General features: G+C 41.0%; 1 protein-coding gene across 4 annotated transcripts in view; it reads right to left on the bottom strand.

Annotated features, from left to right (window-relative positions):
• The window catches only part of si:zfos-2326c3.2 (mitogen-activated protein kinase kinase kinase kinase 4), a 102,173-nt gene that overhangs the window by 65,404 nt on the left and 13,516 nt on the right, over positions 1–23,253 (bottom strand). For all 4 annotated transcript variants that reach the window (XR_005208115.1, XM_037779712.1, XM_037779714.1 and 1 more), the window contains exons 3-9: positions 16,331–16,387; positions 7,017–7,142; positions 6,531–6,641; positions 3,976–4,066; positions 3,655–3,785; positions 426–480; positions 196–274 (exon numbers count right to left, since the gene is read on the bottom strand). Coding sequence is in view for 3 of the 4 variants with exons in the window: in XM_037779712.1 (XP_037635640.1) it covers positions 196–274; positions 426–480; positions 3,655–3,785; positions 3,976–4,066; positions 6,531–6,641; positions 7,017–7,142; positions 16,331–16,387 (650 nt within the window). In the remaining variant the exon portion in view is untranslated. The remainder of the gene's footprint in view (positions 1–195; positions 275–425; positions 481–3,654; positions 3,786–3,975; positions 4,067–6,530; positions 6,642–7,016; positions 7,143–16,330; positions 16,388–23,253) is intronic.

The raw sequence follows: 23,253 nt of genomic DNA, 5'->3' as shown, positions 1-23,253 counted from the left end.
TGACTTTGAGCTGTCAGTTTCTTCGTGGGAAGAAAGTGTTAGTGGGATATCTTTTGTCTGATTGTCTGTTGCATGAAACCCACAACAAAGCCCTGTTTTCAGAAGAGAAATCCTTAACACTGCCCTCTACTTCCTGCTGGGTGTATATACAGTCGGTGTGTGTGAGTGTGTGTGTGTGTGTTTTCGCAGGCTTACCATTTCTTTGATTTAAGTTTGGGTGGAGCGTTTCGGGGGATCAAAAACAGCGCTCTCATTGGATGCATGTCACACAGAGCTACGAACAGAGATAGAGAGTCAGAGAGAGAGAGAGGACCGTAAAACGGAGGGGTAAATTAATCCTGAGTGGAAATATACGTACAGAAAAACAAACTGTTCAACCATATCAGTGAACAATGTGTGTACGTGTTGATGTATTTGTAACTTACGAGGGGCTCCTTCAGCCATCTCTAAAGCAGTGATGCCTAAAGACCAGAGGTCACTCTGAGGACGACAGAGACAGGAAAAGGTTAAGCCTGGTGCGACACACAAAGTTTAGCTTGACTTCTGTTCATTTCCTGTAAACTTTGGATTTCCTCTTTATATTCAAACAGTGAATCAGTTTGTACGTAGTGTGAGAGCACAGATCCAGGATTTGCAGATACAGTTTCCAAGACTTCAAGCCAAACTTCTGGCATTTTACACAAGAATCAAAGAATCGGTGGATTCCTTTCAATGATCTACTGGATTTTATAAGTCAATGTCTAATTACTTCCAGAAAAGCATACAACTAGCTGAGATTCCATTCAAGGATGTACCTAATCAGTACGAGTGAAAGGAAACTTTTAGGTCAAAAGTTGGGATGAAGTTTGCTCAGCATCACAAAAGAGTTTTTAAGCTCGCTTGAAAGATTTTCTGACACTGATGAAATTCTGTGTGGCTACAATGCATTATAATCTGCTTATAGCACTAATAAATCCATAATGCTTTATAATAATAATCGTAACACATTATACAGCATTTTATAATGACATAAGGCCAAGCATCATAATACTTCATAATTGCTGGTCACTCACTGACTTTTTTATTTTTTGCAAGGATCACAATGTATTATAATTCTAATAGTTGTAATACATTATAATTAGGGCTGTCAATTGATTCAAATATTTAATCGCGATTAATCGCATAATTGTACATAGTTAATCACGATTAATCAAATCATAAATGATCATCACAAATCATAACATGGCAAACTGCAGCCCAACAGGCAACAACAGCTGTCAGTGTGTCAGTGTGCTGACTTGACTATGACTTGCCCCCAAACTGCATGTGATTATCATAAAGTGGGCATGGTACCGATGGATTCATCAGGTTTTCTAGTTTCATATGATGTCAATATCTTCACTCTAGCTTTAAAACTGAGCCTGCTACAACATAAAAATCGCAAGTTGCGTTACGCGTTAAAGAAATTAGTGGCGAATTTGCATTAACGTTATTATCGTGTTAACTTTGACAGCCATAATTATAATCTTTTTTATTATGCATTATTATGACTGTTATAATGCATTATAATGTGATTACAAGTTACTCTAAGTGCTCATTATTTGCTTTAAGGGAAGTGAAAAACTTCAACTGCTAATGTCTACCCTGCATCGTCTTTTAGTTTTGCACTGTCAACACCTCCAAAGCACACATCCATTCACTGCTGATCCACACATTCCATTGTTATTTTTTACGTTAACCTCAGTTTTAATAAATTCCATTTGTTTCAAGTAAATCTCTTACATGGACACCCTCCCTCCATTTCTTGTTACAAGAAATGTGACAACAGGCCACATAAGGGCTTGAATTGTGCTAGCGTGCTATACACTAGTAACCGTGACCTGGAGCATATTTTTACATCAATTGTATTTTCTTCTGTTGTCCCTACAGTGATTGTGCGTTGGGCTCTGAGCAAAGCCAAAAGTCGGGTGACCTATACCCTGAACGCATCTTGTGTAAAAACTGAGTGTAAACAAAGTGTCTTAAAGGGTAACTTCAGTATTTATTTTATTCATTCGGTATTTTTAGACCTGGACCCTATTTCATGTTTTTGTGTCTAACTAACTAATGGGGGCAACAATTTCTGAAATTGGTCCAGTATTGAGGGAGAGCTCTGTAGACGGCAGCTGCTCACGGGCTACAATGTTATCCTATTGGGGCAAGCTGGCAACGTCATTTACATCCACTAAAAGTACTTGTTTTTGCCATGACAGGCTCTGATTGGTATTATAAGTGTCTGACATTATAGACAACGGTGGAATAGTGGAATACATCCATGGTGGAAACAGGGAGAGTTGTTGTGTTGGAGTACAGAAGGCGTAGCTTAGTGTTATCTAAAAAAATGTCAATGTCGTGGCTGAATATTAGGATGATTCCGGCAATGTGGATGAGTTCTTTGAATTCGATTGCAGTTCTTATTTGTATGAGCCAGAGTATACGGATATTCAGATTTTACAACGAGACTTCTCCTTGAGCTGGACTTTGACACAGTAACAAACAGAGCGGATCAAGCGAAAGGTAAGAAAACGTTTTATTTCTCTGTAGGGTCCTTTCCATAATGATGTCAGACATCTATAATAACAATCTGAGCCTGTCAGTGGCAAAAACAAGCACCTTTAGTGAATGTAACGTTACATTGACGCTGCTCACTTGCCCGCACAGCTCGTTTCACAGATGCCGGTTACAGCGTTATCCCTCAATACTGGACCAATTTCAGAAATGATTGTCCCCATTAGTCACTTAGACACAAAAACATGGTTGGTCCAGGTTGAAAAATACCAAAATGATAAAAATTACATAATTTGATTTTAATCTGGGAATGAAACATCAAATGATGTGTAAATGGGATCTAGTTCAGTCTAATTACATAACAGTTCATCCGAATCTCTGCTGTCTCTTCCATGCATGTTGTTGCATGTGGTCGATTAATTGCTACATTAAAGTATTGGCATTTATATTTCTTGGTTTTTACCTTCAGACAACATCACATATGGCCTGCATTACAGCAGCTAGTACTAGAGGATAATAACTTTCACAGTACTATTTCATGTTTGAATGTTCTCCATTTTCCTGTTGAATACTTTGCTTATACATTCATGAAAAAGATGAAAAATGATGATGAGAAATGTTTTTAAAGGGGACATATGCTCATTTTCAGGTTTATACTTGTATTTTGCGGTTTCTAATAGAACATGTTTACATGCTTCAATGTTCAAAAACACATTATTTTTCTCATCCTTTCTGTCTGAATAAACCTCTTTTCACCCTCTGTCTGAAACGCCCCCCCCTCTCCCGAAAAGCCCAGTCTGCTCTGATTGGTCAGCTGGTCCACTCTGTTGTGAATGGTCAACCGAACCAAACTCTTCGGACTCCGCTCCAGCTCTGCTCTAACTAGCTTTGTTTTAGGGCGTGCCAAACTATCCGCTAGGCAGGTATTACGAGAATGTGTTACTTGGTGACATCACCACGCAAAGGAAGACAAGGCAGTTCAGGAGTAGTGTTTTTGTGGGGGAGAGGAACTCCCTTTGGTGTGGACTAACTTTGCAGTCCTTTTACATGCACAAAAAACTATATAACACACTAAAGGAAAGGGCTCTTGTTGGCTGAAAACATGACTGTTCTTATGTAAATAAGTACCCTGTAGTCATAAGTGGCCTCGGGGTTCTCGTCACAGGCGATGACCTCCGGAGCCATCCAATAGGGCGTACCGATGAAGGTGTTCCTTCGACCGATCGTCTTATCCAGCTGTGCCGACACCCCAAAGTCAACTGAAACATAAAAAGATATGGGACAATTTCACGTCTCAAAGCAACCACAATCTTTGGTTCTTTATGAGGTGTCTTTTTGTGGTTGTGTGATTTATGTATGTATGCATGACTGTGTGATTGTTCTGCAGATTTGCCTGGAGAAACGCGGATGTGCGTGAGAAACCACGGTGCGTGTGTCAATGTGTCATACCCAGCTTGACTTCGGCGTTCTCTGTGAGCAAAACATTTTGTCCCTTAATGTCTCTGTGAATCACATGATGGGCGTGAAGATGGGAAAGACCCTGGAAGACAAACAGACACACACATAAACACATACGGTGGATACACGCAGTCAGATGACCACAATCACTATAAATATGAAGTCGCAAACACTCCTTTGGAAGAGTAGGAGCATTATGCATTTATTTTGAAGGAAAACTCAACAAAGAGTAGAATATATTTCAAGTTTGTTGCCCTGCTTTTCCCCTTCCAGGAGAATTCTGAATAACTTTGCTTTAGGTGGCAGAGTGACCTACTGCAGTAGCACAAAGGCTACCAATCAGTGGCACAGTTTGAATGTGTGTGTGTGTGTGTGTGTGTGTGTGTGTGTGTTTGTACTCTCGCTTCTTCAAAGGAGGTTAAATAAACAGAGGAAGCTTATTTCAGACAATGACTTCACCGTGCTTTGCCGAGTGTCTGTGTGTGTGTGTGTGTGTGTGTGTGTGTGTGTGTGTGTGTGTGTGTGTGTGTGTGTGTGTCTGTGTGTGTGTGTGTGTGTGTCTGTGTGTGTATGTGCGTGCGTGTGTGTGTGCTGCGATGTTGTAACAATGAAGAGACAGCGTGGCTGACAGCAGCAGGGAAAACACTGGCGACAGTCCAGAGCGCTTTGTCTCTCGAAGTATTTAAAAAAATCATCTCACTTTCGTCCCGTCCTTGCTAACGTCAGCATTAAGGACAGAAATGCTGGAAGTGAGTTGATGTACTGTTTGTGTATGTGTAGGTTTGTTACTAGAGCCACAAACACACAAATGAAACAGTGCAAACATTCTTTCTCAGGACCTTGTGATCTCTCATAATGATAACCATAACATCCTACAGACATGTGTTTTAAACTGGCCTTTTAAGTATATAAATGAAAAGATAAATCAGTTATTGCCTCGGAGTCACAGTGGGGAAAACATGAGAGAGATACTGATCCCTGAACATGAAGAAGTATCGCCGTCAGTTTGGCTTCCTCTCTTTGATGTTTTGGCAAAGAGTCCGACGCTAAAAGTAGCATCATGTTTCTTATACAGTAACTCATCCGGCCTTTAGTTTGCATCCACACGCAAATTACTACTTCTGCTTTTACCAGCACTAAAAAGAGCCTCTACCAGAACAACACCTCAGAAACAAAGCTCCCTTGTTGGGTCTACTACACAAGTACAGTTGTATAGTGTGTATTAAGGCTGGGTATCATTTAAAACAAGGGTTCTCAAACGTTTTTGAGCAAGGGACCCCTTACAGTTCTAATAGATCCAGAGATTTAAACTTACCAGTCTAGAGGTGACTTTCAGAAAGTGCTTCAATTTAAAAAATAATGAATTTATTGCTGTGAGTCACAATTATATCAGAGTTTCTATTGGCCCAAAGCTAATATGGGTGGGAGTAATGGACACAATTTGCTTGTGTTATTGGCACCAATGCTCCCCATCTGTAGATACGCACGTTTTAATCATACAGCACAGTTTTATGATTTATAGCTAATTATTTTGCAGACCCCCTGACAGAGTGCCATGGACCCCCACTTTGAGAATCACTAGTTTAAAGAATGACGATGCCAGTATCAATACCAATACCCTTAAAGGGCTGTAAAGTACCGAATATCTCTTATACATTTAAAGCCTCTATTGAGATTTTCAGATGAGGTTTTGAATGTCTAGCTGCTCCACAGCATCCGCAGACAGCGCAGACACTCTCCTTGCCACAGTATTAGCACCAAGTTGTACATCAGCGATAGCAGACATCATTTCTGTCTTACTTTTATGGTCCTTGAATAGCGTTTCAGCCACCGCAGTCATCGCCTCTTTTACAACGCCACCATCAGTGAAGGGTTTTTTGTGCTTCGTTAGGGTGTGCGCCACTTTAAATGAAGCCTCTGCTGCAGCGTTGGCCTTCTTCGTCGGCTTGGTAAACAGAGACTGTCGTCTTTTAAGCGTTGTTTTCAGCTCCTTTACCTTCTCTGTTCGTAGACTGCTACCAGCCGGAAAGTCCCGTAAAAAGTTGCCTTAGACTTTGGTGAAGTGGTGTTCGACGCTCACACCACAAATGAGACGCACACACTTGTCATTCACATTTGTGAAAAAAACTCTTTTTCCTGTTCCTCATGAAAATAGCATGTTTTTTGTCTTTTCTTGGCCTGGCTATTTTCCGCGGTCAGTGTCAGATCTGGTGTGTGCTCGCTAGCCTGCTAACATCCAGTAATGTTACGGCGTCACTGACGTAACCAAACTTGGCAGCAGCGTAATTGACAGCTGATTGGCAAATAATCAGTTTGTGTCAGAAGGGGGCGGGATGTCTGTGAATTGGATTGGATAGAAATGTAGGTTCACCAAGTGACTTTGTCTCATCAAATTTGTTTACAAATTCTTTGAACCTTTAGCGAGCGACTCAGAAACGGGTCGCGAGCGACGTGTTGGAGACCCCCGCCTTAAAGGTATTCAGTACCGATACCCAACCCTAGTGTGTATGTATGCTGTGGTGCATGTTTTTTTACATCAACCTTACCCTGAGCACCTCTCGGCAGATGTAAGCTATCCAGTCCTCCTTCAGACAGTTCCCCTTAGTCTTCTTCACTAAGTCTGTGACAGAGCCGGCTCCACAGTACTCCATCACCAACTAGATGGACACATAGAGAAATGTCAGGCACACAGGTACCACCCAAAACAACTATCATTATTATGAGAATTTTTCTGTAGCTACTTGCCAATTCTGTATTGATTAGTACATGGACATTTGTGATTATATATATATCTTCTTTTTTACTCTATTGTTGACCTATCAATTTGTAACCCCACCCTATATCATTTTGCTTAAATACCAATAAAAAATTGATCACAAAAAAAAAAAGAATGATGAAAGAATACACATAATAAGACAGAAACATATGATAATTCCAGAATAAACCCAGAAGGGTAGCAGCTATTTCATTCAAAACATGAGTCATATAGTCGTTTTTTTAACTCAATAGCAATAACAGAGTAGTTTACAAACCCAGAGTTGGTGGTCCTGTCCAGCAGGACCTTTCTTAATAAAAGCTCCATAATAAGTAGCGATGTTTCTATGGTGGGAATAACTCTTCAACATGTTGATCTCCAGTTTGATCTCCTCTTCTTCTTCCTATACATAACAACAGATACAGTAGGAATCAAACATGTACAGGATATATATGTGTGATGAAAACATCAATGTCAGACAGTTTGATGGGCATTTAACCTTTTCCACTCCCTCCCCTCTTTTTCATAGACCCATTTCTGTCTTTTTTAGGGGGGTCCAGGGGGTCTTTAGAGGGAGATAGCAGGTCAGCAGTAGATGTCACATAGAAGTGGTGTACATCATCTGAAAGCTGGAACCTGAAGATTAATCTGAGATGCAGCTCAGCACTGTGCGTCAAGTTGCTCTAGTCATAAATTAGAGATAAAAAATAATTGATTAAATAATAAATTAAAATATATTTTGAAAGTGTATAAGGGTTTAGAACATAATGATAAAAGTATATGATGGTCATCCCCCATGCTCTATTATGTCTCATAAGTTGTTGCAGCTAATTTGGGGTTGATACCATTTTTTACACAGATTTGGTGCTACATTTAACCATTTTTTACCTCTAGACAATTAATAACAATGACACAGAGACCTTGAGGAACACCATAGAAAAAGCCATGCTGTGATTTGGTATCAAAATATTTGGACATTTGGAGATTTCTGCAAGAATTGCATGTTTTGGCGATTGGATGGCGAGCACTTCTGTCCATGGAAACAGGCTGGAAACCCCCTTATAGTCAATCTAGCTAGGAAAGCCATCCATCCTCTGAATGCTCTAGGTCTCTAGTCTGATCCATCCATCCTCTGAATGCTCTAGGTCTCTAGTTTGATCCATCCATCCTCTGAATGCTCTAGGTCTCTAGTTTGATCCATCCATCCTCTGAATGCTCTAGGTCTCTAGTTTGTAGTTGTAAAGTTTCATGAGGCTGTGATTTTATACAGTGAGGTCAAGTTTTGAAAAATGGTCTCACTATATGAAATGGCTCCTATTGGGACTAACATCATAACACATGAATACAGTTGGGCTCATTGGATCCATAAGAGACTCAGCTTCACACTGATACCCAATTTATGTAATTCAAGACTGTTTAGGGACCCCAGTATGCAGAAATATTCAAACACACCATTTTAGAATAGGTGAAAATAACACAAAACTGCATGATTTTAGCCCCAAACTGCATGTGATTATCATGGGGCATGTCTGTAAAGGGGAGACTCGTGGGTACCCATAGCACCCATTTACATTCACTGATCTGGAGGTCAGAGGTCAAAGGACCCCTTTGAAAATCACGATGCCAGTTTTTCCTCGCCAAAATTTAGCGTAACTTGGTAGCATTATTTAGCAGTCTTCCCAATATCCTAGCATGACAGCACTCTAGCTCTAAAGCTTGCTACAGCCTATGAAAAAGGTAAAGTCGGCCGAGGGCACTAGCACCCTCAAGGAGTGGAAGAGGTTAAACAGTAGTAGAGTTCTACATAGAGCAGTACTAAGTGTCATACTTCTGCTTTGAGAATAACTCCTCTAGATCCCCATCCTCACTTCCTGCTTTTCTTCCTTCGAGAATGACATCAAACTATACATCAGAAATATGGCATGTTTAATCCTGCTTACGCTGAGGTTCATCTACAAAGTTTGAAAGGTGGCACTTTCTAAAACTTTTCCTTTTTATTTCCATTTCCATAGAATCCATACAACGCAAACACGTACACATTCAGACAGATAGCATCTCCAATCAGACTGTTGTGTAACCTCTGAATAGCCTTTCACCCAGCTATTTGACCTTAATTCAACTACTGCTATTTCTCGACAAAACAACTAGGGTTGGTCAGTGTTACGAGACGCAAGGACCAAAAAAAAGAGAGCAGAGGAAACTGAGTGCGGTAGTTTTTGTTTTCTCGCTATAAATCCTGGAAATGACTTGTGACTTCTCCAATTCACTGAACCCTTAAATCTACACTGGACTGGAGGAGAGCTGGAGGAGAAGAGGAGAGGTGGAGCAGGAGGAGCTGGATGTGGCTGTTCATCAGAGAAGAGGAAACAACAGAGAGCTTCTCCCAGTCACTGACCTCCTTTAAATCTCCACAGGACAGGAGGGGAGAAAATGACAAGGCAGAGTTTGAACTTTCACCTCCATCTGAAACACAAAGCCGCCTGCCTGTGTGTGTATGTGTGTGTGTGTGTGTCTGTGTGCGCGCGCGCATGTGTGAGTGTGTATGTGTGAGAGAGAAGGGAGATAATAGCCAAGCATTTCCTGCTACAGAGTTTGTCTGCAACACAGAAGACCCATAAGAATTCCATCTACAGGAAAGAAACCAGTGTCCCCAGTTCTGCAATAAGCTAATTTTTAGCAAAGTATAAAGTGGAAAGAAGCATAAAGTATGACCAGTTTGTAATACCTGGTTCCTGACATAATAGAAACTGCACAGAAACTACTTAAACCAGTGTTGTTTACATTTTTTCAGTTAATCAATTAATTATTTGGTAAGTAAAATGGAAGAAATGGTGAAAAATGACCATCACAACTTCCTACAGCCCAACGTGACGTCTTCACAACAGTCCAAAACCCAAAGAGATTCTGTTTCCTATCACATTCAACAAAGAAAAGCAGCAAATCCTACCAATTGAGAAGCAGGGCAAACAACTTGCTGTGACAACAAAAAGCTGTGCTTTGAACTAAATGCTAACATAAGCAAGCTAACGTCCTCACAATGACAATGCTAACATGTAACATAAGCAAGCTAACGTCCTCACAATGACAATGCTAACATGTAACATAAGCAAGCTAACGTCCTCACAATGACAATGCTAACATGTAACATAAGCAAGCTAACATCCTCACAATGACAATGCTAACATGTAACATAAGCAAGCTAACGTCCTCACAATGACAATGCTAACATGGCCATGTTTAGCAGGTATAATGTTCACCATGGTCACCATTTAAGTTTACAATGTTAGCATACTAATTGATGTTAATTAGCACTAAACACAAAGTACAGCTGGGGCTGTTGGAATGTCATTCATTTTCACTAGGACAAGTTCACATTTTGACCCGATGATGACCGCTAGATGAAAAGTTAAGAAGAAGTAAGGGATTATCAAAGTCAGTTTAGGGTTCATCCTCTGGGAACCTGTACCTGTCTGTACAAAATTCCAAATTTCAGTGACATAAGTGTTGGATTGAACGGAACGACCGCCAGAACCAATTGCCTTCTCTAGAAATATTGATTATCAGTCGCTAATGAATTTTCAGTCGATCAAGTAGTCAATAAATCCACAAATATTTCACCTCTACAGACATTGACGCATTGATTAGAATTTACACTATATACCTTTACACACCAGTGGAATAACGAATTAACGACACGGAAATGTGAAAATACTCGCCTGTGAATATTATATATCCAAGGCTTTTATTGTCAAAGGTAAAAACAGAAAGAGTGAATTTGGTCTGTGCTGCCTTTGTCAAGGTAATAAAGGTTGGCATCTTGGATCAGACTACGGAGCCTCCATGTTGTTGTTTCATAAATATAGTCTCATAGACTCAACCCGTCCCGTACAATGGGATTGGTTGATGCCTTCATTCGCAGTGCGAAAGCTCCGAAAATCAACCTAGTTTCGAAAAAAAGTATGTCAATTTTTCGCCTCATAATATTTACATTTTGTGTGAAAGTATTCATCTAAAAAAGGCAGTTGGAAAAAATATATTGATGTTTGAATTAATCGCACGAACAAACGCCTCCAATCTGTGAAGACCTATAGCATATTCCTCTGAGGCCCTGTTCAGACCTGGTATTAACATGCGCCCTCAGTGATCCGATCACAAGTGGACAGCTCTGAGTACAGGTGTGAACGCACTCAAGACGCATTGAGGACGCATTGAGATCGGATCTTTCAGACCACATTCAGAGTTGGTCCGGGCCACATATGACTACATTATTTTAGTAGTGTGTACGCAAATGTGTCCTGGGCCACATTAAGGACCGCCTACTCATCTGACGTCCAGCTGGGATCACCGGGATCACCGCGCCCCTCAGGTGAATAAACAGGCGAGCGCTCGACTGCCTCGCAGCACGGAAACGGCCTCTTTGCTAAAGGGTACATAGTCTACAGACTATCAGACTGGGAACAGGAAGTGCATTATTATCGTACTGTCGGAGATGTGTTAGTGTTTTTGTTCTGCTGCTTTGCGTGGAGCTAACACCCGCCCGCCTGACCGCCTGCTCGCTCTCTCTCCTCCCCGGCTTTCTTGAACTCAGTACCCGCTGTTTTCTGGCAAAGACAACGTTGCCAGCGGCGCGGTGGTCCCCGGGGACTGCCGGTCCAAAAACCTTATATTTCAATGTTATAAAAATGTTAATAAAATGTACCCAAATCCACGATATTACTACCGACATTCCTGTAGTACTACGTCACAACGTCTGCTGTATTAGCCGTGTGTTTACCGTTAGCCGTATATTTGCATATAGAGCGGGAAAGTGAGATCGGATCACAAGTGGCCACTGAAGACGCATGTGGAGACGCACTCTAATGCCAGGTGTGAACAGACATATTTAAGCCTTGGGCACACTGCCCGCTTCAGGCTCGCATGACGGCAGCGTCGCGTCGTGGCTTCGTGGTGCCCACCTAGGGTGTTCACACTAGACGCGAGTTAGCTGCCTGTCGGGAGCGTGTCTGCTACCTGTCAGCTGTGTTTCTGGTGCTGCAGACAGCCCTTTCTTTCTACATAGAGTTTGCCTTTTAATGGCCATTTAACTTCATGATAAATATAATTTATATTTATTTTAGACAGAGAAAGGTTCAGAAACGTGTGGTAATTAGTAAATAATAGTAATAATCCACAATTAAAACTCCGTACTGTATTCATTTATGATGCTTTCCAAGTCACTGTTTGTTCCACATCACTGTCCGGCACGTATTTCAGAATAAAAGCCTTGTGTTAACAAATGAAGGAATTCTGTGCAAAGAAAACCCGCTTTAGGGCTTTTATTTCGAAATGAAAGCAGGAAGTGTTGATTTAAACCCCAAACATTATCAATTTTTTGAGCTCCCAAAGTTACTGCTTGTTTCACAGCACTGACTGCTCATATTTCAGAATAAAAGACTTGTGTTAACAAATGAAGGGATTCTGTCTATAGAAAAAACGCCTGAGGGCTTTTATTTTGAAATGAAAGCAGGAAGTGTTGATTTAAAAACAAGTTTACTTAACTTTACTTTTTTTTCATCTCCGTAACATATTCTACAGATAGACCTCGAAACTGTAGTAAAGTCTTGCTGGTATGAAGTTAATATACAATCAATAGATCACTTTCACTGTCTGTGACATATTCTACAGATGTCTAGACATGTAAACTGTATTATGTAGCTGATATGATGTCCATATACTGCCAATAGATCACCTTCACTGTCTGTTGCTGCTGGGACACGCAGCTGAGACGCGAGAGGCTCGCCTGTAAAATAGGCGACCCTTCTATCCTATAAAATAGACGCGCGTCTCATGCGGGCAGTGTGTCCACTCTAACCTGTTAACATAGACGCCAAAATAAAAAACAACACGCCACGCGAGACTCACGCAAGCCTGATGCGGGCAGTGTGTCCACCACTTTAGAGCTGTCCACTTGTGATCCGATTACTGAGGAAGCATCTTAATACCAGGTCTGAACAGGGCCTGAGAGAGAACTTCTCAGAGGACAGGATAAGGTTCAGCCTGACCACATTAGAAATAATACGATCAATCATTGCTTTGCTACATTATGGACAACATGTTTCACAACCTGCTGCAACATGCTTTTATTAGGCCACATTAAACCCCATTCTGCTGGCACTGGTGCTACATCTGTAAACCACCAGCAATATTCAATAAAACCTCCACACCTCTCCTGTTTATCCCCACGTACAGCTGGAAGACCACAAGGCAGAGCACACAGAGTCAAATCAACTCCTTCTTTAGACCCAAACTAAGAGTTAAAGGTGTAATCCGTAATCCACATACAGCTGTGAAGCTAACCCCTCCACTAGAATTCAAAATACAGTATCAGAGAGATTGTTTTTCATCCTCAAATTGATTTACAGTATGATGCGTTTTATTAATATTATATATCACGGGAACTATCTGAGATTGTGGCTTTAAAAGTTAACAGAACTTTAATATCAAGGAAATTCTCCTGGAATCTAATAAAAAACTACTTCTGGGTCAAAACAGAAATATTGGTGGGACTCAGAGAACTGTGAGAAAGAAGAGACTATTTCATGCAATTTAATTTTGTCAGGCGAGCGGTATATTAAAGTAGATCTCTGTTTGATCCTCGTGTGTCTACGCTTTGGGGAGGGAGTTAGGAGAGGTTGTCAAATGCACTGTAAGAGTTCCATCGCTTCAATTACCTGCATGAGGGGGGAGAGAATTGAATTGGGAATAGATAAGAGGGAGACAAACTGCAAAAACTACTCATTTAGTCCAATAATGTCTTTTAAAATGTGTTTTCACAAGTGCAAACACCCGCAAATGCTGTGATATTGCTTCATTTGTTTCTAAGGCGCATTGTTTAAAGGAAATACAGTACCTCCCTCAGATAATATCTTGTGTTCTGTATTCTTTAGGGATAATGTCACTTGAAGGAAAAAAGCTGCAATACAACAGAAAGACAACTAGAGAGGAAGGTTTCAAACAACTCTGTTAGCAGCTCTTGATGCCTTAAAACTAACGGACTAATTACACTCATTCCTTTGTCGATCATGACAGTTTTGTAACACTGTTTGTCTCTCTCTTTTCTCTCCTTCTCCTCCCTCTCTTTTCATCTGATATTTTGTGGACCTATTTATTCCCCGCCTTTGTTTTAGCTATGCTTGAACATACTGCAATATTGTATATAGCCGGCAGATGATCCTTTGGTGGAATCACTAGTTTAAACTTCTCAAATCATTCCAACTTTTAAAACCAAATGACACCAGCAAGTGTGCTTGATTAGTGTGTCTTCAACATCACAAATAGATATCAAACCAAGGAATGAAATTAGCACCTGCCACCTGCAGGTTAAATGTTGGCTGTGGCAGGTAAAAAATTCAGGTCAACTGCCACCATGGCAGTTAAGTTTTCCTTAAATTGAGAAATATAATTTTTAGGGCTGTCAAAGTTAACGTGATAATAACACGTCAACGCAAATTTGTTTTAACGCCACTAATTTCTTTATCCATTGGTACCAACTGTGTCATACTAGCTTGTGGTAAAGGAGGCTAAATAACGTTCCAAACTTGCGCTGACCTCAAGATATGTGAATGTAAATGGGTTCTATGGTACCAACGAGTCTCCCCTTTGCAGACATGCCCACTTTATGATAATCACATGCAGTTTGGGGAAAGTCATAGTCAAGTGAGCACACTGACACACTGACAGCTGTTTGCCATGTTATGATTTGAGCATATTTTTTATGCTAAATGCAGTACCTGTGAGGGTTTCTGGACAATATACGTCATTGTTTTGTGTCGTTAAAGGGACTGTTTGTAAGAACCAGAAATGTCTTGTTAACAGCGACACCTGTGGCCGTTAAGTCAACTAAAGTCAGCGTACTGTTGCTCGCGCTTGTGCTCGCTCTACATAGACATGAACGAGCATCGCTCAACACAGTGAGGTGACACACGTCAGCTAAAAGCACAATATCACTCTATATTTCAGCTGCTTGGCAGTAATGTTAGCTGACCAGACGAAGGTCTCTCCCTGAATCAATGCTGATCCTAGTGTTGGCTTTTCCCGCCTCAGCCTCCCGACCGTGGCCGGAGGGAACAGGGGAGACACCGGAGTTTTGGTCGGAGACGATAACGTTTCTCTCTGCGGAGCCCCGTCACTTCACAAGACACGGGAAACCTCTGTTGGTCTGGAGGAGCTGCAGCAGTTATTTCTGCACAAACATCCACTAGATTCACTAGATATTCTCAGAGCTAAACTAACTCTTCTACAGTGTGGAGTGTGCACGCATGCACGTGAGAGTGGAGCGAAAGAGTGAGAAGGAGTGCGGTGTGTGAGTGAAGGCGAGGAGCAGAGAAGCAGAGTACAGCAGAGACTCCGGTCCTGGAGACCAAAGCTACGGTCTCCCCCGCGTCCTCCGACCGCGGCTAACACTGTTTAACAGACGGGCTTCACTAGATACAACCAAGAGGTTTTGGTGCTTCACTGTAGTTCGTGTTGGAGTCTGAGTCTCAACAGCGTAGCCACACGCGAGCACGCATGGTACACCGAAAACACAAACAGTCCCTTTAATTGATTTCCAATAATAGCTAAATACATACATTTGCATATAGCAAGCATGTTTGCCAACTCCCATGTTGTTAGGAGTATTAATTACTTGACAAATCTCCCTTTAAAGTACATTTTGAAACGATAACAAAATGTGCTTTTAATTTCCGATTATTTCCGATTCAATATTTTAATCGATTGACAGCCCTAAGAAAAAAAAAATACTTTTTTCCTTTTTGAGTGCTTATATTTTCTTACACAGGGAGGATAAAGGACAATTGATTTAAACTAAGAGAGAACTCCAGCAATTTGGTGTTGCACTTCCGTTAAGTTGGGGCTTTAACGAGGGAAAGATTAGAAAAGATTTGGTCAAAAATCAATGCAGCACAGGTTGGCATATCCTGATTGTCCCTCCAATGGGTCAAACTCCAAAACCACTGGATACTACATTTCCCATCATTCCATTTAATAGCATCTTTCATGAGACCCAATGCCTCTTAAATGCCAGTTTCTTTAAAACCCTCCACGACTCCAGTTTGTGATGCTGGCTTTCTTTATACATTCACAATCCTCCATAACATCATCAAGGTTGTTTTTTTTCAGATTTTGAAACTCTCCCTCCAGAGCCACAGAGGACTTTATACAACTGTTTTCACAGGCTGAAATGTTCTCTTCACGGCAAATAAACTGCACTTTATGTGTAAAATCAGTGGAATCGCCCCTTTTGTTTTTGTCTCTTTTCAGACATTTTGAGTACCCATGGATGCCCTGTATGATGGGATCTGTGTAAATGATTTCCTACACGGAATAAAACCAGGTCAGCTGTGTGGATCATGCGTGTAAATAAGGCATGTTATGTACAATTTACACTGACAGCATGATTATCAGATGGTTCTGGCAATGCTAAGATTAATTACCCTTGATGTTTTAGATTTAATATTCACATTTGCTCTCCCAAGACAGGAAAAGGGAAGAGGAAAGAAGAAACGGTGGGTAGAGATAGAGAAAGTGTAATTTTATGAAATGCTCTTTTACCTCTGTGACTTCCATGACTTTGATAGCTGCCAACTGGCCCGTCTTGACATGACGACCCTGGAGAAATACATGAGGAAAAAGTTAAGATCACAACAGACTAAAACTAGAATCAATGCTTCATGGTTGTATGCCTCTGCCAACAAGAAAAGTTGCAGTTTACATCCATGGCTGTCCAAAATGTCACATTTTATCCTATTAGACATTTGCGTGAAATTGTCATAATTAGCATATGAATTCTTGAGTTATGGCCACTTGTTTTCTGAAGTCACAGTGAGATATCGCTTTCACGAGAACAGGTCGGACATCAGCCTGACCTTGACCTTTGACAACCAAAATCTATTCAGGTCATCATTGAGTGCAAGTGGACATTTGTATCAAATTTGAAGAAATTCCCTCAAGGCATTCCTGAGATATCGAGTTCACGATAGGGATGTGCATTCCAAGCAAAAATACTATTCAAAAATCACTGGGAATTATTCGGTTATTATTCGGTTATTATTTGAATACACCCCCCCCCATGGGATGGACAGACAACCCGAAAATATAATGCCTCAGACCACGGCTGTCGCCGGCGCAGAAGCAAAAAAAAAGTAGTACTCACATGTAAAGGAATGGTGTATACTGTTGTAAACAAATCTTTATATGTAGAAAAAGGCATACAGTTTGATGAACAACATAATTCAGTGCTGTGTACTGAAGCCTGGGATTAGAGTCGTGTCAGTAAGTAACACCCCCAAATCACACAAGATCACAAATTCACCACAATTCATCAAAAGCATTTTGTCTAATGAGTTTATGCTGCAGTTTGCATGCAAAAAAAAAAACAGAGGAAAAAAAGCCAGATTTTGGCAAAATTGTGGAATAAACTCTGCAGAGGGAGCTGACCTGTGGCTCTGTACTGCAGGGTTTACGCCAGTGCAAGCCTGGCGGCCCGCCGGGCATAAGCATCGTGGAATTATGTATTTTTAAGATGCTTTAAACTAAAATGTGTTACAAAAGTAGCAAGCTCCTTTAAGGAATTACTCAGTGCGTCGGTTGTGCGTTTAATGTTAGCAAGTGTCGGTGTGCGGTTGAGAGAGAGAGAGGGACCAAGAGAGAGAGAGAGGGAGCATGTGTGTGATGTACTGACGGCGAGTATGAACAGTATATTTATGAGCATAGCAGTGCAGTGTGTGTACGGTTTAGGTCGGTGAAGATATGCTACAGCCAAGCTCCAAGGAACAGCGCCAGGCTTTGAAGCTAATTTTCCTAGTGGCCAAACAGCGGTAGTACAACTTCTGTGTTTGTCACGTGATGCCAAAAATACTTTTTTCCCATAGACTTACATTGGGAAAGACATCTGTAAATTAGCGGATAACTTTTTTGAAGAAAATCAACTCACCAGTAAGTCACCAGTAAGAACTTATTTAAATCATTAGGTCCGAAAAGTTGTAAAATGGACTAACAGCTGAATCCAGAGTTATTTCCCTTCCTCCGTTCATGTGAATGAGACCCAGACTGAGGCTGGACCGAGGTCTGGGAGGCGAGGTTAAAGGAAACGCTGGTGTGCCTGCTCTATGAAACCAATGGATGTGGAAGATCCCTTGATGATCCAGGTACTTTATGTCTCGGCAGTCGAGCCATTTTGGCTTCATGTGCCACTGAGCAACTCTCATAGGAATGAACTGGAGCCCGCCTCCAACGCTGTATCCAGTTCTCTTTATACATCCATGGCTAGAACCTCCTCCTCCGTTTACTGAAGGGGTTAGCCCTGAAGCTAGCCACAACTTCGGCTCAGGCCCGTTTAAGGTGGGCTGTTAAGGTGGACCAGCGCTCTTCTCATTATGACAGCACCCCAAATCCCCACACCCCGCCGTTACTGCCGGTCGTAACAACCTTTCTGACGGAAACCCCGGTGAAACCTGGATGAACTGGATTACACAAAAATATTCCTGACTCCATATATAAAAATCAAACATGTTTAAAATGATCACCAAAGCAGGATTGCTTTGTGAACAGAATTCACACCATTACTTTCCCGAGAGTTGACGAAAGTGTGACTAATGTAGTGATAAAAACAAAAGTGAATCATCACACACTGGGAGGCTCAGGGCAATATTCTTCATAGATTCATATTCATTAAAACACAAGTGCAACTGTGTGAACAGTGTTTGAAGTGATCTTGATGGGAACAACGGGCAGATCAAAATGTCAAATATTATAATTCAGAAACACAGAACATTGGTGGCCCAGACTCTCACACATTTGGTCCAATTGATGTTAAAATCACAACTATAATCAGCCCAACAACTGTAACTGTACACACACACACACACACACACACACAGAGACACAGACATTACAACACCTCCTCTGAGTGACTACTTGGATTGTGATATCATTTTCAGCGCTGGACATGGCTATGTCTACATAATTTCATTTTCTCATGAGAGGCCCAGTCAGAAAGAACAAGACAGGAGGTGACATGAGAGAGGGAGCCGGCCAGAGCTGTTAAGTGCAGTCAGGTGAAAAGGGGAAAATTGAAAACCTTGTCATGAGTCAGAAAGCTGACAAGATACTAGAGTAGCTACTCTATAAGCCTTTAAGCTGTGATGTATGACAGGGCTCTGAGCGTGTGTGTATGAAACAGACCAGAGGGCAGGACAAATCCCACTATACTCAATCAGTCAGCTAATATTCAGGTACAGAAAAACTGTGGGACGAAGATGGATGGACAGCTTGAAAATAAACATTCTTAATATCTGCCTATTTGTGTTTTATTTTCTCTGCAGCTAGAAGCTTCTCTTTCCAAAGACATATTACTCAGAGGACCACTATATGCATTATATAGTAAACCATGGAGGACAGCAGAGTGTTGAAACCTGTGTGTCTAAATCAAGTATGTCCACATCAGAGAAGTCTTCAGGAGATTCCAAGATTTAATGTGATTAGTTCAAACACATCAGTCATAACCCAGCTGAATGGACACGGTGTATGTGTTAATATGATTATCTTATGATGTGGTCTACATTCAGAGAGTAGGATGGGCTCAACTAGATGTCATGAGGAGCACGTCTCTCTATACTGTACTGCATGCTGTTTCATCGCTGTATAAACTAACGGTAGCATGAAGCATTTTAGTCGGCAAGCTTATGCTAACAAAGTTAGCTAACCAATCAATATAGATGATGGTACCACCACTGCTCATTTCCTTCTCACATTAGCAGAGGGGTTTCTTATTTCAGCGGAGGCTGGGCAAACCCTGAAATGTATCTGTGACGACAATATGTAAAATGACTTGAGGTATTGGTTGGCATAAGAAATTAGGGATGTCACTATACCAGAAATTTAGTAGTCGATACGCCCACGAGTCTCCCCTTTATAGACATGCCCACTTTATGATAATCACATGCAGTTTGGGGCAAGTCATAGTCAAGTCAGCACACTGACACACTGACAGCTATTGTTGCCTGTTGGGCTGCAGTTTGCCATGTTATGATTTGAGCATATTGTTTTATGCTAAATGCAGTACCTGTGAGGGTTTCTGGACAATATCTGTCATTGTTTTGTGTTGTTAATTGATTTCCAATAATAAATATACATAATAATGCAAAATAAAATAATACATAATATATATACATAAAGCAGCATATTTGTCCACTCCCATGTTGATAAGAGTATTAAATACTTGACAAATCTCCCTTTATGTGTGATTAATCGCAATTAACTATGGACAATCAAGCAATTAATCGCAATTTAATATTTGAATCGATTGACAGCCCTTAAAACAATAATTCCCATGTACTTCAACATACACATACACACATACACAGGAAGTTTAACAGGTCATAATTCTCTCTCTATTATATATTCTTTATGAAAACATCTCCTTCAAACAACTGGAAGTTTCTTGCCAAAAACTACATTTTAGGAGATTACATTTGAACACATCATAATAACGTCAGAATTTACCTTCGCCCAATACTCATTTTTACTGAACAGAGCCTGAACGCATCAACGGCACCTCCGATGTTGAAATCGGCAGGACGAGAGCTAGTTACCGTTAACTAGCTCTCGTCCTGCCGATTTCAACACGTATTTGCTGGCTACAATGTATCATTATCAAGGAAAAAATAGGATGCGTTCCCTTGATATTGAGTTTAATAAATCTCAAACACATTTTCTATCGTCCTCAGAACGATGTTAGTCTCGAGCCCTGGCGGTACCTGTGATACTTTAGAAAGAAAGAGTACCATCACGTTTTCAGAATTTTGGCATCGACTTGGTACCTACGTATCAGTTCTCATGACAACACTACAAGAAAAACGGCATGCTTGGGAACACCTTATGTATAAATAGTCTCAACAAGCATCAACATGTATGTTAATGTAAAATGTCAAAGGGTAGAAAACAATAATAAAACAGCGTAACTAGGGGTGGGCGATACATCGAATATAGTCGATGAATTGCGGCTTGTCCCACGCGCGGTGTATAACATGACTATATTGCGAACAATCGATTAGAAAGTGTCATGTAATGTTTTTAAGCTACCCCACCAGCATGAGACTCGATTTGGCATTTCCTTCTCTCCCTCCCTCTTTTGCGGAGAAAGCTCTACCGGAGTTCTACATTTCAGTGAGAGAAAAATTGGCCAACCAGCTAACAGAGGTGACCCACTTCTCCACAACTACCGATCTGAACGTCCAGCTAACGGAGTGGACAAGACTGCAGTGCTTTGGCCACAGGCAACACCTCGAGATTGGTGAGTCTTTCTACTAGGGATGTTAACAATTAACCGTTTAACCGTTAACCGACATTAAGAGCTTTAACCGATTAACGCTATCCGTTAAAACGGTTAAAAGAAATATTAATAATTAATTAAAATGCTGAGAAAAACTCAGATGAGCGACTCGTCTCTTTAATGAGAAAAGCTGGTCCACCTTAAGAGGTGGAGCCGGAGTTACAGATACAGGAAGTCGGCTCCGGTCTCTGGCTCGCTTGAGCGGAGGAGATGTAGCCTCGTAGCATTTATCCACCTACAAATAAACTGTACACACACTGTCTGCTACACCTACGTTCACAGCTAGAACATCACCGACAAACCCACACTCGCTGCTGACACACACACACGGCCTGTCGTACACTCGCAAAAGTTACGCCGCAATGACTGAGTGGCGGCGATCACGCAGCTACCAGCAGAGCTAGAGCTGCTAACGTAGCACAAAAACACACTGTGTTTGTCGGACAATCGCTATCGTTAATCCAGCAAGACAGAGTATCGTTACGGCGGGCAGACACACAGCTGACAATCTGCTAAACTAAACTAAATGTGCGGTGGAGACTTTTACTGGGAAAGTGGCTTCATGTCCGCGACACTACACGCAGCATCGTAGCTGCTACAGTAGCTCTCCTGATGGTGAACTGAAGACTCAGTTGTCTGTTGTCCTCAGACACTGCAGCTGGCTCACCGCTGCATGCGAGGCACTAATCTTGTCGGTTAACGGTTAATAAATCAGTTAACAAGGGTCGGTTTTCGGTTAAGAATTTTTTTCAAAATTAGCATCCCTACTTTCTACACTAGCGGGAAAATAATCATTTTTATTATAAGCAATGTTATAACAGCTTACTGGTAAACATAACAATAAGTTACTTTACACTTATTACATGGCATTAAAAACTGTGTGTGTGTGTTATGTATTTATCAAAATATATAAAGCATGTATTGCCAGAAAACTATTTGGTTAAAGTGAATACTGTTTGATACTGTTTTGCTAAATTTAACTTGTGATTTCCCCTTTTTTACATGCAAGATTAAAATTGTTCCAATAGAAACCACTAATGAATATAAACAAGGTTTAATATTATACTATATATAAATATATATATGTACAGTATATATATATAATATATTATTATAAGGTTTTAATGCAGACATACACTGCAGGGACTACAAGAATCATCATATTGGTGTGATTGTATGCATCAAAGGGTTAAATCGAGCATTTATGAAGTGCTTAGAGGATATTTGAAAATATCGCGATATATATTGTGTATCGCGATATAGCCTAAAAATATCGCAATATTATTTTTAGGCCATATTGCCCACCCTTAAGTGTAATGTTTTGACATACCTAACAATAAAGTTTATTGAAAATGTTGCTGAAACAGACTCCTTGTCTGATAACAACCTCGCTGATATTCTTCTCATATATATTAGGCTTTTATATAGGATGTGAGATGTACTGTGTCAGGCTCACTGAGCTCTATTCATTCTGGCCTTCATTCTGTCCCCAAGTAGAGGACATTGTCTCCGTGATTGCAAAGAATTGTGGCACACAAGCAGCCACTGGCCTGACTGTGATAAATAAGGAAATGGCCTTCCTGTCCCTTCAGACTCGATGGTGTCTGCTGGCTGTGCTGTCACCGCTACTTACAAATGTGAAATGTTCCACTCTCAGCTGAGCTTCTCATTAACAATACGCAGCACTGACGCACGCACACACTCACACACACACACACACACACACACACAAAGGGCTATCTGCTCTCCACCAGAATTAATTGGAGAAAGCTTGTTCACTTTTTGACATTGAGGTCCAATGAATCACACACACGGGCTCATGCACACACACATTATGATGCTGCTGTACAGTGCAAATAAATCCTGATACAAACGCCTTCCCCGTTTCTGTCCGTCGCTTGTTCTGTGACACACACACACACACACACACACACACACACACACACACACACACACATAGTGGCAGAATAAGTGAGCACTACAAATATTGCATCAGTGAAAAGGTTACTATAATATATCCAAACATATGCTAATTAGATATGAGAGACATTTATTAGGCACAGCAGACAGCAAGGGGACAAATGAGAGAAACACTCTTACTGTATCTCTCTGCTAGTCTCCAACTTTCTGTCTCTCTGGGTAA

Source organism: Sebastes umbrosus, chromosome 9 (assembly GCF_015220745.1).
Source record: "Sebastes umbrosus isolate fSebUmb1 chromosome 9, fSebUmb1.pri, whole genome shotgun sequence".
NCBI lineage: Eukaryota > Metazoa > Chordata > Actinopteri > Perciformes > Sebastidae > Sebastes > Sebastes umbrosus.
This window is presented reverse-complemented; position numbering and strand designations above follow the sequence as displayed.